Raw genomic sequence first — 18,072 nt, 5'->3', positions numbered from 1 at the left:
CAACTAATTACATCTGCAGTAATCCCCTTCCTCTCTCCGTCCCTCCTTCCGTCCCTCCCTCCGTCCCTCTGTTCGTCCCTCCCTCTCTCCCTCCCTCCCTCCCTGCCTTCCTGCCTTCCTGCCTGCCTGCCTGCCTGCCTGTCTGCCTTCCTGCCTTCCTGCCTTCCATCTCACTCTGTTGCCAGGCTGGAGTGCAGTGGCCTGATCTCAGCTCACTGCAACCTCTGCCTCCCGGGTTTAAGCAAGTCTCCTGCCTCAGCCTCCCGAGTAGCTGGGACTACAGGTGCGTGCCACCACCTGTATTTTTAGTAGAGACAGGGTTTCACCGTGTTAGCCAGGATGGTCTCAATCTCCTGACCTCGTGATCTGCCCACCTCGGCCTCCCAAAGTGCTGGGATTACAGGAGTGAGCCACCACACCCGGCCACAGTGATACTATTTCTAAACAAAGTATATTCTGAGGTATGGGGGATCAGGACTTGAACATATGCATTTTGAGGGGACATGATTCAGCCATAACATGGCTGTGGCTTATTTTAAATCTACACAGTGCTGCGTGCACTTGGAAATGACTAGAAAAATGTGAAAATCACAGGGCAACCAACAGAAACAGATTTTTCCCCCTTGAGTCTTGTGGCCGCTTCTCTGGGGGTGACAGGTATCTTTGTCTGAGAGGACGGATCTGGTAGAGGGTGTATTTAGCAGCGTACTTCTTCACACAGGGTCCTGGCAGCTGCAGAAGCTGCGCCCCCTTCTCCAGCATGTTAAGAAAAAGGTCAGTGCTGGTAATGTTCTGTGTTCAGTTGCCCTCTTATCTGGATCTCGCTTTTCCCCTAAAGGCATCCAGGAGCAAACATGACATGCAGAGGTAGACTTTGCCAAGGCACCGCTATTTCCAGAGGTTCTTGTGGGAGAGAGTAGACTTCTTACTGTAACCCAGGAAGAACAGCAAATACCTGCCGGGCCAGAAGTGCGCACAGTTACTCTGTTCCTGTTATGGCATTAATGCTGCTTTCAGGTGTGGACTACACTGTGAGATATTGAAAATGCCATTTCCTGGAGACTAGTATTGATGAAGGTCTGACAGCAGTTTTAATGATATGTAAAGGGCAGATTATCGCCTTTTGCTTATTTGGAGATGAGGATGCAGTGGGGCAGATGTCCCAGCATATTCAGTACCCAGAAGGAAGAAGTTAGGCCTGACATTAACCCCAGGCTTCTTCCAAGGGCTGCTGAGACTTAACACCCTTCCCACTGCAGAAATGTCACCTGACAGGTATGGCTGCCCAAGGCTTCCCGGGCTGCAGAGGGCTTTCAGTCCATGGTGCTTGTCTTTTTTATGTTATTTGTCTGTAGAAGTACCGTAGCCAGGAATGACGAGAGGAAGGAAATAGGTACCGTCGTCCCATCACTCGAAGGCAGCCCTTGCTAACGTCTTAATGCATCTCTTCACAGTTGATTCTATGTTTATTTGGTTGTGAATAAATCATAACAATGCATATTACATGCTAAGCCTTTTGTAAATATTTCAGACACCACAGAAGTGTCTTGTGCATATGCTAACAGTGATTCACCTAGGATCCTGATATTGAAGGTTTAGTGTGTGCTCAATATTTTTATCCGTTTCACTGCCATTTTCCAAAGAGAAACACATCCCTTTGTGACTCTAAGCTAGGTTAGAGAGCCTTGCTTGGCAGTGTTGGACATCAGTATGGTTTTTGGAAGATTAATTTATTAGTGTCTTTCCAGAGCTTGCGGTTGCCCATGATCTTGAAGTGAAATACTTATTCAGTGGCTTTTGTCTGAAATGCTTGGGCTGATCATGCAAGCATTCTCCAGGACTGTTCAAACCCACGTCGTGTATAGTGAAAGCAACTAAATTATATGTGAAAGGAACAAAATAATATTATCTTTACAACATGCGAGACCAAATGGGGGACAAGATTGGTGTCAGGAACAATTTGGCTGAGTCTGTTTCTCATTTGTATGATACGTTTTCACCCAGCCTGTATTGTGGTCACTGAATAGCTATTTTTCATCTGGTCTGCTATATTACCAGCTCTTCTAAGCACCAGCTAATGCTATTTTCCCGTGCAAAAGAAAAACATGGTTTAGAATAAGGACACTGGAGCCCTTTATTGTTGACAATGAGCCTTTATTTCCCACATCTCATTAGGATGTTTCAGGAGGCGAGTGGCGAGCACGGTGTCGGGGGCCGCATTTCCTATTGATTTATGTGCTGTTATAGAATTAATTGAGTCTGGACATGGGGACTCATTTTCTTGGACATGTAGCAGGTAATCATGCTTCTCCTGTACATTTGAATTGCTTTCCAGATGGTGTGTTGTACAGGATTTATCTTTAATATGATTGACTAGAAGCAAAGGACCTGAGTATGTTTGCATACATGCTCTGCAGTGCAAAGCCCCCAGCCCCCACTGTAGAGACGGTTAACTCCCTCCTGGGCTCATCTGAGGACCTGGGCCATGGATTGTCACTGTAAGTAACAAAGACAGTTTCAAAGGGTCCTGGATAAAGGCTCTGGGAGGAGAGAAAACGCCTGTAGTATATTATGAGGGAAACGCAGAATAAACAGCATTGCTTATTATGCAAAACCAGGACATAATGTGGGTTCAGCAGGGGAATAGTTAGTGTCTCAGTCAGCTTAGGCTGCTATATCAAAAAACGCCATAGACTTGGTGGCTCCAACAGCAGACATTTATTTCTCACAGTTCTGTAGGCTGGGAAGTCTGTGATGAAGGTATGGGCAGGTTCCGTGTCTGGTGAGGTCTGTCTGCTTTCTGGTTCATAGGTGGCCGTCTCCTTTCTGTGTCCACATGTGGTGAAAGGGGCAAGGCAGCTCTCTGGCTTCTTTTTCTTCTCTCTCTCTCTTCCCACCACCGCCCAGGTTTGAGCGATTCTCCTTGCCTCAGCCTCCCAAGTAGCTGGGATTACAGGTACATGCCACTATGCCTGGCTAATTTTTTTTTTTTTTTTTTTTTTTTTTGTATTTTTAGTAGAGATGGGGTTTCACTCTGTTGGCCAGGCTGGTCTCAAACTCATGACCTTGTGATCTGCCTGCCTCGGCCTCCCAAAGTGCTGGGATTACAGGCGTGAGCCACCGTGCCCGGCCTGGGGTCTCTTTCATCAGGGCACAGTCCCACTCATGAGCTCCACCCTCATGACCTCATCACTCCCCAAAGACCCCACCCCCTAATGCCATCACACTGGGGGTCAGGATTTCTGCATGTGAATTTTGTCGGGGGATGCAGACATTCAGTCTGTAGTGGTCAGATGATACCTATTCAGCTGGGAAATAGGATGTAGCCATTAAAACGATACCTATGGAGAGCTTGTGTTGTTTACCACGTGTTAAAAGAGAACAACATGGATCTGTGTTTACAGTAAGGTCTCAGCTATGCAAAAGAGATGCACAGATAAAAGACTGGAAAGAAAGAAACCACCAAATGAACACCGGCTTTCTCCGGGTGGGACAACTGCGAGTGGGCCTCCATTCTTCTCTGTGTCTCCTATTGAGAACACTGAGCAAAACAGATTGTAGTCCTCAGTGCTGGGAGGTGATGTGCCCTCAGAAGCAGTCACCCTCTGAGTACAGAAGTCTGCCCACATCAGTTTCACAAATGATGTGCTAGATGATTAGTCATATCTGCGGCTCTCTCCTGCCCTCCTACAGGGCAGCTGTCCCCATGTAACAGTTGTATCCCTAGAAGGAGTATGCGGTTAAAGTAATTGGAGATCTTTAGGCCAGACGTTTTGAGAGTCTGGCAGCCCAGAAAGCTGGAATTTGGCAGCTATGTGGGACCTTCCTTCAGGCACTAAAGGGCTTTCTGAAAAAGTTGCTTACACGTTGAGGTGTCTTAAATGGAATTCTTTATCTAATCAGGCTGCAAACTGCTTCTGTGCAAAAGGCAATGTGTTAGTTCCTTGCAGGAGTATACTTTTAGTGAACTAAATGAGATACCAGAAATCCAGTAGGAGAACTCTTTCTTTGAAAGAACCGCTTATTTCTGCCTACACTTTTGCCCACCTTTCCTTCTCACCTCCCCTTGACCACAGCCTACCTTTGTGGCTTGGGAATTATCTGCTGTGCTCTGCATAGCCCCTTCCTGCCAGGCCACCCACCTTTGCCCTTGTTTGAAGAAGCTGGGGACAGTTGTCCTCGCTCTCCATCCCCTGGAGTAGGGGAAGAAGGCTTGGAATGTGGTGGGCCTAGGCTACCAAGGGAGGGCTTTGTATTTGTTGACAAGGAGATCAGATCCATTCCCTGGGCAGTCACCAGAGACCTGCAAGCCTCTATTTAGAGCAGTTTTCAAGTGCAGTGTTGGACCTCTGACATGAGAACCACCTGCAGCTCTGGACCTTTGGCCCACCACCTTGGAATCTTGGACCATGAACCTGCACACTCTCCAGGTGGGCCTTGTGCCCACCGAAGTGAGTGAATCACTGCATTGGAGGAGTAAGTCTTAGCTTTCCACAGGGACCTCTCCCCGCTTTCTGCAGTCCCTCCAAGATGCACCCGTATTCCATTGCAGAGATGCACTTTGCATACACAGCCAGGGACAGTGTCACCTGGCCACAGCCACTCCCAGCCACCTGTGTCAGCAGAGTTCCCTGTTCCCATCTAAGACATTCACCTTATCAGGTATCCTCTCCTGGACCACTTCATTGACATTTTCCTTAACTCCCTTTATGTAGTGTTTATGGAGTACAGGCCTGCACTGGTTACTCTCTTCTTTAACTCACTTCAAGCCCTGCAGGCACATACTGTCATTTTCAATTTCCTAAGGAGAGGAAGGCCATCTCCCCATTAAATATCTTGCCCCAGGCCTCACAGTAAACAGAGGTCTGAATTGAAACAAGGACCTTCAGTCTTCATCTTTAACAGGAGGGCCCTTTGTCTTATACCAATAGTGCCTCGGTAGGTTCAGTGTAATTCTGTGGAGTCTTTGAAGACATGGCTGCCTTCCTGGGCAGCTGCTGTGGGTCGCTTACCCTTTGTACCCATGGGAAAGAGAACTGGATCAGAATGTCTGTAGTGTCAAACTCAGGAAAAGAGCTGCCGCTAGCCAGTGCTGGCATTGTAGTCATGGTGAAAAACGGGATCATTACCAGTCCACAGCCAAGCCACATATTGCAGCCGGAGGCAACAGGAAAAATCAAGAATACCAATCCTGTCTTCATTTAAAATGTTGATATTTTGTTCATCATGGATTTATTTTGTATTAATTTTGATTTTTAAAGCATTGCTTTAAAATATTATTTATTTGGATTGCTTAGGTTTTTGGGGCCTCCCTTGTCTCCCCCTGGTTCAGCCCTGGTAAAGTGAAAGCATTTTCGTCACAATGAGGAGTAAGTCAAGGGTGCCTCTTAGTGCCGTTGTTAACTGTGCAGGGAAGTGCAAGGCAGGATAGTTAGACAAGATGACCACATGCTGGAAAGGGGAAGCAAAATGATGACTTCTGAAGGTGACATCATTTACCTAGAAAAACATCATTTACCTAGAAAAACATCATTTACCTAGAAAAACATCATTTACCTAGAAAAACATCATCATTTACCTAGAAAAACATCATCATTTACCTAGAAAAACATCATCATTTACCTAGAAAAACATCATTTACCTAGGAAAACATCATTTACCTAGAAAAACATCATTTACCTAGAAAAACATCATCATTTACCTAGAAAAACGTCGTTTACCTAGAAAAACGTCGTTTACCTAGAAAAACATCATCAACTACAAACTATTAGTATTTAAAAATAGCTTAGTAAAACCTATTTTTACAAAATCAGTATCATTTTCTTCTGTATACCAACAATAACCAGGTAAATATGTAAGGAAGAGGAGATCTATTCACAACAGCCACAAAAATATTATATTTAAGAAAAAACTTCATATGAGATGTCTACAGCTATAAAGAAATTTACAAAGCTGTTGAGAGGCATTTAAGGCTTGAATAAATAGGAAGATTTTTTTGGGGGTGAAATTGGGTAAAAAGACTCAGTGTTGTTAAGTATGAAAAATTTCTGAGGCTGGGCGCGGTGGCTCACTCTTATAATCCCAGCACTTTAGGAGACCGAGATGGGCAGATCACTTGAGGCCGGGAGTTGGAGACCAACCTGGCCAACACGGAAAAACCTCTTCTCTACAAAAAATACAAGAATTAGCTGAGGGTGGTGACACATGTCTGTAATCCCAGTCACTCAGGAGGCTGAAGCACAAGAATCACTTTAACCCGTGAGGCGGACTGCCGTGAGCCGAGATCGTGCAGCACTTTAGCCTGGGTGACAGAGTGAGACCTTGTCTCAAAAGAAAAAACATTCCCTAAAGTAATTTATAACTTAAAGTTACTCCAGCCAAGATTTCAGTGGAATACTGGGTACACTTGAAACCACTAACTCCTAAGTTCTTTTGGGAGAATAAATTTGAAAATAGCAAGGGAAGATGAAAAAATGAGAATAATGAGAGAGAACTTGCCTCATGTCATATTAAAATATGCTCTAAAGTCATAATAATGAAAATGGCATGGTACTGTTTCTGGGCAGATAGAAATGACATAGACTAGAAAGTCCAGGGACAGATCTAATTTTATGTAAGAATTTAGTGTATGATGGCTGGACGCGGTGGCTCACACCTGTAATCCTAGCACTTTGGGAGGCTGAGGCGGGTGGATCACGAGGTCAAGAGATGGAGACCATCCTGGCCAACATGGTAAGACCCCATCTCTACTAAAAGAAAAAAAAAAATTAGCTGGGCATGGTGGCGTGCACCTGTAATCCCAGCCACTTGGGAGGCTGAGGCAGGAGAATCACTTGAACCTGGGAGACGGAGGTTTCAGTGAGCCAAGATCACACTACAGCATTCTGGCCTGGCAACAGAGCGAGACTCAGTCTCAAAAAAAAAAAAAAAAAAAAAAAAAAAAAATTAGTGTATGACATGCAGGGTGACCAGCCATCCCAGTTCCTCTGGAACTGAGTGTTTCCTGGGACATGAGACTTTGAGTGTTAAAGTTGAGATGGTTGGTCACTGTAAGACGTGAGAAACAGAATGGCCTATTTAATAAAGGGTATTGGGTTATCTAAGTAAAGCCGTGGTGCCCACACTTTGCTGTATATTGGAATCACCTGGGAAACCTTTAGGACTACTGATGCCTGGTTCCTGTCTGAGGCATTCCAGGGTCATTGGTATGAGGTGTGACCCAGGCATCAGGATTTTTAATGGGTAACAAAGCTTGAAAATCACTGGGGTAACCATCATGGGGAACACGAAGCTGCTCCCTACCTTGTATGTGTAAACTTTCTCATGGGTTAAATATTTCTATGTAAAGAATAAAAGATTCTAGACAGTGACTGGATTTGCTTGCTCCAAGGGAAGAAGTTTGAACTCTTCCATGAAAAGTCTGGAACTTCTAGAGCTGGGGGCAGGTGCAGCACACAGACTCAGGGAGTTTCAGGGGAGCACCTTATTCCTGTGCCTCTAGGAGGGGTGGACACTTTCCCTGGAAGCAAGCAGATCTGGCTGAGGACAGCCTATCTCTGTCGTACCTAAAAAATACAGGCACCTCTTCACATCTCAACAATAAAGTCCCAGATCACTGCCCTGACTGCCTCCAGCTCATCATAAAATCATCTCCCATTGTATCTTACACTGTCCAGCCATCCACCACTCACTGAGAGACCTGCACTGGTGTCTTAGGGACCCTTTGTTGCCAGCAAGAGCAAAGACAGGTCACATGCCACATCTTGCTGAAAAGTGAGTTAGTGTTTTGGAAGGTCAAATGGAGGAACTAATTTATACCACACAGAAAAAAAATGTGAAATGGGTACTATGAGTGTCAAGTTAAGTGATTTGGAGGGCAAATTCCAGAGATATTCCAGGAAGAGGAAAAGGCCATTAGGGAGAGAAACAAAGAAATAACAAGAATCTTCCTGTAGCTAAAGATGTGGGACTTGATGTGGAAAGGGCTCAGCAAATGAATCTCACATAAAATTAATGAGACCCTCGTAAAATTAAAAAAGACCCTTATCCAGACATAGTTGGCTGGAATTTCTGAACTCTAAGAGTGGAGAGGAAATTGTATCAGCTTCCAGACAGAAGGAATAGATTTTTGTACCAAGGTAAAAAGAATCTGATTAGAATTAAAGTGCACATCTGCGAGGCTGTAAGCTAGAAGATAGTGGAACAGTGTTAGCAAATCATTGTGAAAAGGATGCAATGCAATAATCTTTTTTTTTTTTTTTTTTTTTTTTTTTTTGAGATGGAGTCTCACTCTGTCGTCCAGGCTGGAGTGCAGTGGCCGGATCTCAGCTCACTGCAAGCTCCGCCTGCCGGGTCTACGCCATTCTCCTGCCTCAGCCTCCCGAGTAGCTGGGACTACAGGTGCGCACCACCTCGCCCGGCTAGTTTTTTGTATTTTTTTAGTAGAGACGGGGTTTCACCGTGTTAGCCAGGATGGTCTTGATCTTCTGACCTCGTGATCCGCCCATCTCGGCCTCCCAAAGTGCTGGGATTACAGGCTTGAGCCACCACGCCCGGCCAACAATGCAATAATCTTATACCCAGCAAAGATATCATTCTGTGTGTGAGATCAGAGCCATTTTATAGACACAAAAGGGTTACCTCCTAACTAAACAAAATGACTCTAACAATTATTTTTACAAAATAAAAATGAAATCCCCCTAAATAGTTCAAGAGAAAGAAATGCAAAAAGTATAGGAAGCAGTGGTAAGTGATGAATTGAGTAATTGTAGTCCAAATTACATGGTTGTGGTAGTGTTACACATCTGGGATAAATTTTTCTGAAATCATTTGAAGGCTTGGAGAGCTTGTGGGAAACACCAGTGGAAAATAAACTCCTGGTTCTGTTGTAGTTCTCCTACAGTGTCCTCAGTGTTTTCATGTTTGAAAACTTGGACAGTATTTTAATAGGATCGGGGACTGTTCCATGTTATTGTAGTGTGTATTTTAGTCCTTATGTCTTATATTGGCCCAGAGAATATTTTATTTAGTGTTGGTATACATATTTCTATGTGTATATTACAGATTTTATTCCCGTGGATGACAGAGAATTTGAAGTTAAGATAGTAAGAGTACTGTGTACTTTAGTTCATTCTCTAACAAGTGTGTACCTACCTTCAATGTGCACAGCTTGGTGTCTACAGCCTGGCGACATACAGGGATGCCATAGAGACAGCACCGCTGTGCAAGGAATGGGAGCTGTGTGCTCATGTGCCAGTGACGTACCATCTGCCCTTTGCTGTCCTGACAGTTAAGACATGGACATCTGGTTGCGTGTTAGCAGCTGCATTCAGCACATGCTTCTGAGAGACGGTCTTGAGGAATGTAGTTACTGGTGATTGTGTCTGAGAGTTGTGGTTGCTAAGTCCCTGACATCACTCCTGCAACCTGTTTCTTGTGACTGGCTGTCCTCTGTGAAGATAAGAATTCTGGTGTCAAACTGTGTGTGGTCTTTGAGACAGCTCAGTGTTCTTGATGTGTCCTCTGACACATCTGGGTTGCTGATGTCTTAGTGAGTGCTGGCCCCTTGTTCTCTTCTGGGGAACAGCTCTTTTGAATTGTCCTGCCAGTTTCAGGGTTTGGGAAGGGGGTAACAGGCCCTGCAGGGTCCTTCTCAGTGACAGTTTTGCTGGTGTGGGACATCTTTGCTGTCTGTGGGCCACTCTAGGGAGAGTGCTGAGAATTGTTCCGCTTACTAGTGATGGTCTTGAGACACGGCCATGGACAAGCCTGTGCAGGTGGCGGAGTAAACATTACTTCTTTCGATGTCAAGTGTCCTTGGAGTGAATTCACACGTTGGAAGCATGTGGCTCCATCAGTAATTGTGCCCACACTCTGAGTGTCGGGACTGGATGAAATAATTACCTCCTTCTTCATTCTTTTGAGAATGTTCATACTGCTGTAACTGTGACTATCTGGTACACTCAGTCTCATAACAAGATGTGTTTTGGGCACTACTACAAACAAGGTGCTGTGTTGGGAGCTCTGGGGGATATAATATGGAAGGCCTTGAGTTTGTGCCCTAAAAAGACAACAGGGGAAGAGGAGGTACAGGAAGGCAAGATCAGAGCCCGGGCCGGGCAGTGACTGCTGAGGGTCACTGATAGCTCCTCTTTCATCTTCACTCCCTGCTCCCATCTGAGCCCAGACCCCTTGCTTCTGCTACCTAAGGTGCTCGCTGAGCCACTTCTCCACTGTCCTCTCTACTGTTTTAGTTTAAGCTCTCCTTTTTTTTTCTTTTTAAAAATTGCAGTAAAATATTTACCATTTTAAGCATTTTCAAGTATGCAATCTCTTAACTGGACTACTGGAATATGTTTTTTTAAATAATTGAAGTATCATACAAGCAAAAAGGAATGTGTAATGTAAGAGTACAGTTGAAAGAATATGGACAAACACTTGGGGAAACACTTAGCTTAAGAAGTAGAACGTTGCTGGGCGCGGTGGCTCACGCCTGTAATCCCAGCACTTTGGGAGGCTGAGGCGGGTGGATCATGAGGTTAGGAGATCGAGACCATCCTGGCTAACACAGTGAAACCCCGTCTTTACTAAAAATACGAAAAGTTAGCTCGGTGTAGTGGGGGGCACCTGTAGTCCAGCTACTGGGGAGGCTGAGGCAGGAGAATGGCATGAACTTGGGAGGTGGAGCTTGCAGTGAGCCGAGATGGCACCACTGCACTCCAGCCTGGGCGACAGAGCAAGACTCCATCTCAAAAAAAAAAAAAAAAAAAAAAAAGAAATAGAACGTTAAGCAAACTTTTGGATGTCCTCTGTGCCACTTTCCTGATGCTAGCCCCTTGCTTTCCCCTAGAGGATAGAATAGCCTTTTCAGTCATCTCCCTGCCTCTAGCCTCTGTCCCCATGCCAGGCCCAGAGAGACAGGGCTAAAAGAAAAAATGTTGAAAATTGCTCAGTGACTCTGCGTATGTCTTAGTCTGTTTTCTGTTGCTATAACAGAATACCCGAGACTGGGTGGTTATATGAAGACTGGAGATTTGTTTTTGACAGTTCTGGAGGCTGGGAAGTCCAAGGTCAAAGTGTCAGCATCTGGTAAAGGGCCTTTTTGCTGTGTCATCCCAAGGCAGAAGGTGAGAAGGTGAGGGAGAGTGAGAGAGAAAGCAGGAGAGAGCTGAACTCACTTTTATAACAAACACACTCTCACAATAAAGAACTTCCTCCCAAGACAGAGATATTAATCCATTCATGAGAGCACAGCCCTCATGACCTAATCACCTCTTAAAGGTCCCACCTCTCAGCACTGTTGCATTAGGGATTAAGTCTCCAACACATGAACTTTGGGGGACATATTAAAGCCATAGCAGTGTGGTTTGGGGGATAGAGTGCAGAGTCCAGGGCATGGGGTCCAGGCCTTTTCCCAGTTTGGCCTGCCAGGTTTCTGCAGCTGCCCTGTCACCCCACGATACCTGCAGGCTGCAGCTGCACCCTTTGTCCTCTTCCCGCCATGGCCGAGCAGTGCTGTCCCCTCTCTTGAGCCCTCCAGTCTGCCATGCTGGGGACTTGTGTTGAGCTTTCCTGCACATTGCTCAGCCTGGATGGTTCCTGCACATCCAGTTCCTCTGCAAGCATTGTTCGGTTTGAAGGGGAAGAGGAGGGAGAGGATGGGATAAGCCTGAAGGGGAAGGGACCCAAGTTAGTCTTTGAAGAGCCATGGATTTAGATTGGGAAGAGTTGACATCCCTCCTCCTGGGTCCTCATTATGTCTTCTTAATGAGAGCTGCTCGTTTTCTTCTTGAGAGCAAACAACCTGATCTTATGACCATTTGTCTTGGTCACCTGGGCTATCCAAATTGAGTGAGAAGTCAGGAATGAGCCGGTGGGTTCTTGGGGAGAGGCAGGTGTCCTGGCGAGTTGCTGGTGCCTCCCTTGACTGCTTTTCCTGGAGCTCCATGTGCCCTCATTCTTCTTGGCGTGGATGCATGTTGTTCTGATGATGAGTCAGCCGGGGTGGATGGCGCATTGTTTGAATGGATGTGCATTCACATTGCTGTGGGAGAACGTGGTGGGAGGTGCTGCGGGAGAACGTGGTGGGAGGTGCTGTGGTGAAGTGGCCCCACACGTGGCTGGGCTTTGTGGGGTTTTGACTCTGTCCTTCCCAATGTTCCTCCCCACAGTGGCTGCCTCTGGGTGATGATGGCCGCATGAGCACCCGCCATGGCCCACCGGAAGCGTGAGAGCGCGGGGAGCGGCATGTTGGACCATAGGGTGAGACCGGGTCCTGTCCCCCACAGCCAGGAGCCCGAGAGCGAGGATATGGAGCTGCCCTTGGAGGGCTATGTGCCCGAGGGCCTGGAGCTGGCTGCCCTGCGGCCAGAGAGCCCCACGCCCGAGGAACAGGAGTGCCACAACCATAGCCCTGATGGGGACTCCAGTTCCGACTATGTGAACAACACCTCCGAGGAGGAGGACTATGACGAGGGCCTCCCTGAGGAGGAGGAGGGCATCACCTACTACATCCGCTACTGCCCCGAGGACGACAGCTACCTGGAGGGCATGGACTGCAATGGGGAGGAGTACCTGGCTCACGGCGCGCACCCCGTGGACACGGACGAGTGCCAGGAGGCGGTGGAGGAGTGGACGGACTCCACGGGCCCACACCCCCACGGCCACGAGGCTGAAGGCAGCCAGGACTACCCGGATGGCCAACTGCCTATCCCGGAGGATGAGCCCTCTGTCCTTGAGGCCCACGACCAGGAAGAAGACGGTCACTACTGTCCCAGCAAAGAGGGCTACCAGGACTACTACCCCGAGGAGGCCAACGGGAACACGAGCGCCTCCCCCTACCGCCTGAGGCGCGGGGATGGGGACTTGGAGGACCAGGAGGAGGACATCGACCAGATCGTGGCAGAGATCAAGATGAGTCTGAGCATGACCAGCATCACCAGTGCCAGTGAGGCCAGTCCCGAGCATGGGCCTGAGCTGGGGCCTGGGGACTCTGCAGAGGCGTGCCCACCCATCAAGGCCAGCTGCAGCCCCAGCAGGCACGAGGCGAGGCCCAAGTCACTGAACCTCCCTCCCGAGGCCAAGCACCCCGGAGACCCCCAGAGAGGCTTCAAGCCCAAGACCAGGACCCCAGAAGAGAGGCCGAAGTGGCTCCCTGAGCAGGTAGGACTCTGGCTGTCCCGGGGAAGGGAGCAGAGGGGCCCGAGAGCAGGGGACCTCAGGGTACAGACTTCACAGATGCTGAAGCGAGGTGGTGGTGGGTGCTGGGTGCCTTACAGTTCTAATGGTGGCTGACCTTGTCATTGGTCCAGCTGGGAGACGTGTTGTGTGGATGCTCCGGCCACTCTTAAGCTCACCACTCAGACTCAGGAGTGAAGCCAGTTGAGGGCTGAGTGGTGACTCGTGTCTCGCAGAAAACACCCCTCCTCCCACCCTAAAGAGAGGTTGGATTTCTTGCCCGCTGCCCTGGGTCTGCTCATGGTGGGACAGTGTCTGGGAGAGCCCCTCCATCCTCAGGGGTGTACTCAGACCAGCAGGGCAGTGGCAAAGATGTGCGGGTGCTGGTGCTCACACACTGCTGCGGCCAGTGGTGGGTGGCCTGGTGGCTGGGGTGGGGACCAGAGTGCATTTCACAGTGGATGTGTCTCTGAAAGCCCAGGGGCCTTGACCCGGTGGGTAAATAGTTATGAATAACTGTTTGGAAAAGGATTTTTTGAAGGTTTGACAAAACCTCGGGGAAGAAACGCATGCTAATGAGGGCAGTGGATGTCAGCATAACTGTATTTTAATTATAGCAAAGTCAGCGTGCATGCAATCTAATAAACACATTTGAAAAGCTGCCTTCCCAAAAAAAAAAAAAAAAAAAAAAAAAAAAAAAAAAAAAAAGCCTCACAGTGAATATATAAAGGAGATGTGATTACTGGACCTGTGCGAAGGAACTTCTGTTTGGCCAAGTGTGTGGACTGCTGTCATATTTTTTAAAGCCTTAACTATTAAATACTTTTTTCCGAGAAGAGTTCATGAATTTGAGAGAGAGAGAGAGGAGTGTGCGTGTGTGTGTGTGTGTGTACTGAAAGCTTGGGTTTGGAATGGAAATCATATTGACCCTTGGATTTTCAGCACTTGTATTTTAATGTCTTGTGTTCTCTCTGAAGAACATTAAGTGTCAGTTGACTTCACTTTGGGGGTGTTCCTGTCATTCACAGCAATTCTGTGTTTACAGGAGGCTGTGGGATGCATAGGAAGTCCCATAGTATTAGTGGATGTTGGGGGAGTTCACCCCTAAGGCCAGGAGGCTCTGGACCCTGGGTCTAGTCTTTAGGCCAAAGCACTTTAAAAGTGTTTCTTTGGTCTTGAGCAGGGCATGGGCTTGTCCCACAACAGTGGTGAAGGCACCTCAGAGATCGACGTGGGCTGTGCAGAGCATGTGACGTGCTGCATCTTGTTGTGACAAATGGCATTGCTGGCCAAGTTCTTGTCAAAAAAAATTATCTTTAGAGCGTGGTGGGGAGTAAGCAAGACCTGATATTTTCTGGTTTTGTGCTTCATGCTAACCAGATGGTAATTTGGGTAAAAACACAGAGATCTTGGGGTTGGAGAGCTGGGAGGTAAATGAGTGGGAATGATTGCATGGATGGGTGGTAGTAGCTGTTTAAAAGGGCGGGTGGAGGTGGGGGAAGTTCCCAGCCATTGTGGAGGATCAAGAGAAGGTCTGTTCTTCCCAGAAGAGGCATTGAATGGAAAAGTAGGTTGCTTCTCCCCCTAAGGAGAGTGTGTCCTTGAAGGAAATGCTCTTGTCCGAGACACTGGAAAAGTTCATTTAAACTGGTTAATGATTGAATAGCTTTTGTTTTGTTTTGTTTTACCCTCTCTCCCTCCCTCCCTTCCTCCCATCCCCCTTTCCCTCTTTCTTCTATTTCTCTCTCTCTTTCTTTCTTTCTCTTTTCTTTTCTTTCATCAGTTCACAAATTAACTCTGTCAAGGGGAGCACCTGCCAGTTCCAGAGTTCGAGGCTGACAAGGACCCTGGTGCCGGGGGTCCTGACTACTCTTTCTGAAGACTCTACCAGGCCCGCTGCATGTAGGCAGGGTCTCCATGTCCTTAGATTTGAGTACCCCATTCCAGATGAGGACCTCTTTGAAAGCTGACCAGAAAGAGCCGTAGAACTCATCTTGAAAGCAAGATTTTTTATGAAGGATGTGCACTGGGAGATTTGGTGCTGCCTTGCTTGAAATCACAACGTGCTTTCCTAAGAGCAACACTCTTACTCCCCTGGGGGACGCCAGGCTGTGCCGGGAGCCAACAAAGGCCTGGCCTCAAACAGGCGCACAGGGTGCCATGTGTCCTGTGCCCACCTCTCTGTTCCCAGTGCTGTCCACATCGTGTCGTGATCCCTATGGTTGAGGCTGCAGTTAAAAAAAAAAAATCTGAGGGGAGACATTGGCAATATTGGTCACTTAGGTGCTGTAGACTCTTGCTTTCTAACCCTAACCCAGCAGCATTGGCGTTACTGGAGAGCCCCGCCCCAAATTGCTGAAACTGAATCTGCATTTCAACAAGACACCACATTCCAGCTGTGATGCTGTAGGAGACTCACTTGGAGGAAACCCTCCCTTCTCTTCTACTCATTGTACAGCTTGAAAGGTGGCTCAAGCCTGTAATCCCAGCACTTTGGGAGGCCGAGACGGGCGGATCACGAGGTCAGGAGATCGAGACCATCCTGGCTAACACGGTGAAACCCCGTCTCTACTAAAAAATACAAAAAACTAGCCGGGCGAGGTGGCGGGCGCCTGCAGTCCCAGCTACTCGGGAGGCTGAGGCAGGAGAATGGCGTGAACCCAGGAGGCGGAGCTTGCAGTGAGCTGAGATCCGGCCACTGCCCTCCAGCCTGGGCGACAGAGCAAGACTCCGTCTCAAAAAAAAAAAAAAAAGTGTGTCCTGGATATTTTTAAGAGGACCAAATAGCATTTAGTCATTGCACGAATGGCAACAGTAGAGTTAGAAAAAATAAGGAGATGAAAAAATGTATTCTCCATGGTCCCTGCTACCCTCGTGGATGAGCTGTTTCATCAGTGCGCCTTTTCAGACCATAGCATTGAGCGTAAACGATGTACGTGGCTGTCGTCATAACACAGATGTGTTTTTGTCATACAGCTTTTCAAATCTGATGTTTGATACATGTTTCTCTGTGTCGCCATGTAATTTTCATGATTGTTTGTGGTGACCTTTTCACGATCCATTTGGGTGATGATGTGCCGTGTAACGTATTTCTCTGTATGTACTCTGCCACTGAGCGTGCAGATTGTGAATGGCATTTCCTCTTAGGTGTGAGGCTGCCACAGACCTCTTTGTACAAATCATGTTTTCCTTCTTTGTGTTTATTACCCGAGGAGAATCCCCATGCCATACGTCAGCGTTGACCATTTCCCCGGATGGCCTTGCCTAATTGTTTCCTTTCATCTGTGGATGTTGGATGCATGCCCTGTATCTTTTGGGGTCTGGATGCATTTCCGTCTCACAGAAGCACTCTCTGCACTGTAGGTGTGACTTTCTGCTGTGCATATCCTCTTCTTTAGTACACTTTCTTTTGAATTTCGGTTATATTATTTTCATCATCTCTGCAGCACTTTTAAGATGTTAATGACTCATCTGTGACCCCTCCACCTCCTTTGGGTACAGAGGGATTTAATTGAATGGTTCCTTCTTCCCACTCTGGGTGGGTGTGTTCACAGAGGACATTGCTTTGGTCTGGTCGATATGAAAAATGAGTTGCCAGCTGGGTGCAGTGGCTCACACCTGTAATCCCAGCACCTTGGGACGCCGAGGTGGGCAAATCACCTGAGGTCAGGAGTTCGAGACCAGCCTGGCCAACATGGTGAAACCCCGTCTCTGCTAAAAATACAAAAATTAGCTGGGCGGTGGTGTGTGCCAGTAATCCCAGCTACTTGGGAGGCTGAGGCAGGAGAAACGCTTGATCTGGGTAGGTGGAAGCTGCAGTGAGCCGAGATGGCACCACTGCACTCCAGCCTTGGTGACAGAGTAAGACTCCCCACTCCAAAAAAAAAAAAAGAAAAGAAAAGAAAAATGAGTTGCTGTCTGTACTCAGAAGTAGGTTGTGTGGCCTTTGGAGCCCTCCCAAGCTGTAGGATGCCATGCATTTTGAAAAGACTTCAGTTTGTAGGTAGCCCTCCCACCTGTGCAACTCTGCTGAGACCAAGAGGTCTGCCCGGAGACTGGGATATGAGAGACACAAAAGCGATAGAATTTCTAAAATTATAGGAAGACAGGATGGGGAACAGAGATCTATACGTGAATTATTTTAGTAAAATAAAAAAAGTTTCTTTCAAAGCACTGCAAGTTTACTGAGGAAAATTTGGAAAATACAGGCTTTTGCCATATGGCATTGTAGAATTCCATTGTAGAGAGTTTTCTTTTTTTTTTTTTTTTTTTTTTTTGAGACGGAGTCTGGCTCTGCCACCCAGGCTGGAGTGCAGTGGCTGGATCTCAGCTCACTGCAAGCTCTGCCTCCCAGGTTTACGCCATTCTCCTGCCTCAGCCTCCCGAGTAGCTGGGACTACAGGCGCCCGCCTCGTCGCCTGGCTAGTTTTTTGTATTTTTAAGTAGAGACGGGGTTTCACCGTGTTAGCCAGGATGGTCTCGATCTCCTGACTCGTGATCCGCCCGTCTCGGCCTCCCAAAGTGCTGGGATTCCAGGCTTGAGCCACCGCGCCCGGCCGAGTTTTCAAATCAAAGAGACAAACCTAGGTCAGGATTTCCCAAAACACGTTCTTAGAGGTATTCTGTAAACAAAGTACCACTTGATCCTTAATATTCATGGATTTCATATTTGCAACTTTGTTAACTTGCTGGAATTGATTTGTAACCCTGAAATCAATACTCATGGCACTTTTCCAGCCATTAGCGGAGGTACAGAGAAGGGAAGAATTTGAGTTACCCCAACTCTCACGCTCCCAGCTGAGGTTGCACAAGGCTTTGCCTTCTTGTTTCTGCTCTCTCACTGTAAACAGCTGTTCTTTTCACAGTCTATTTAGAGTTCTTTGCGTTTTTGTTGTG

General features: G+C 47.3%; 1 protein-coding gene across 1 annotated transcript in view; it reads left to right on the top strand.

Annotated features, from left to right (window-relative positions):
• The window catches only part of APBA2 (amyloid beta precursor protein binding family A member 2), a 122,687-nt gene that overhangs the window by 46,840 nt on the left and 57,775 nt on the right, over window positions 1–18,072 (top strand). The window contains exon 2 of the mRNA XM_030931682.1: window positions 12,171–13,161. Coding sequence (XP_030787542.1) covers window positions 12,211–13,161 — 951 coding nt within the window. The 5' untranslated portion in view covers window positions 12,171–12,210. The remainder of the gene's footprint in view (window positions 1–12,170; window positions 13,162–18,072) is intronic.

Source organism: Rhinopithecus roxellana, chromosome 5 (genome assembly GCF_007565055.1).
Source record: "Rhinopithecus roxellana isolate Shanxi Qingling chromosome 5, ASM756505v1, whole genome shotgun sequence".
Lineage (NCBI taxonomy): Eukaryota > Metazoa > Chordata > Mammalia > Primates > Cercopithecidae > Rhinopithecus > Rhinopithecus roxellana.
Note: the sequence above shows the minus strand (reverse complement) of the source record. Positions and strands in the feature narration are given on the sequence as shown.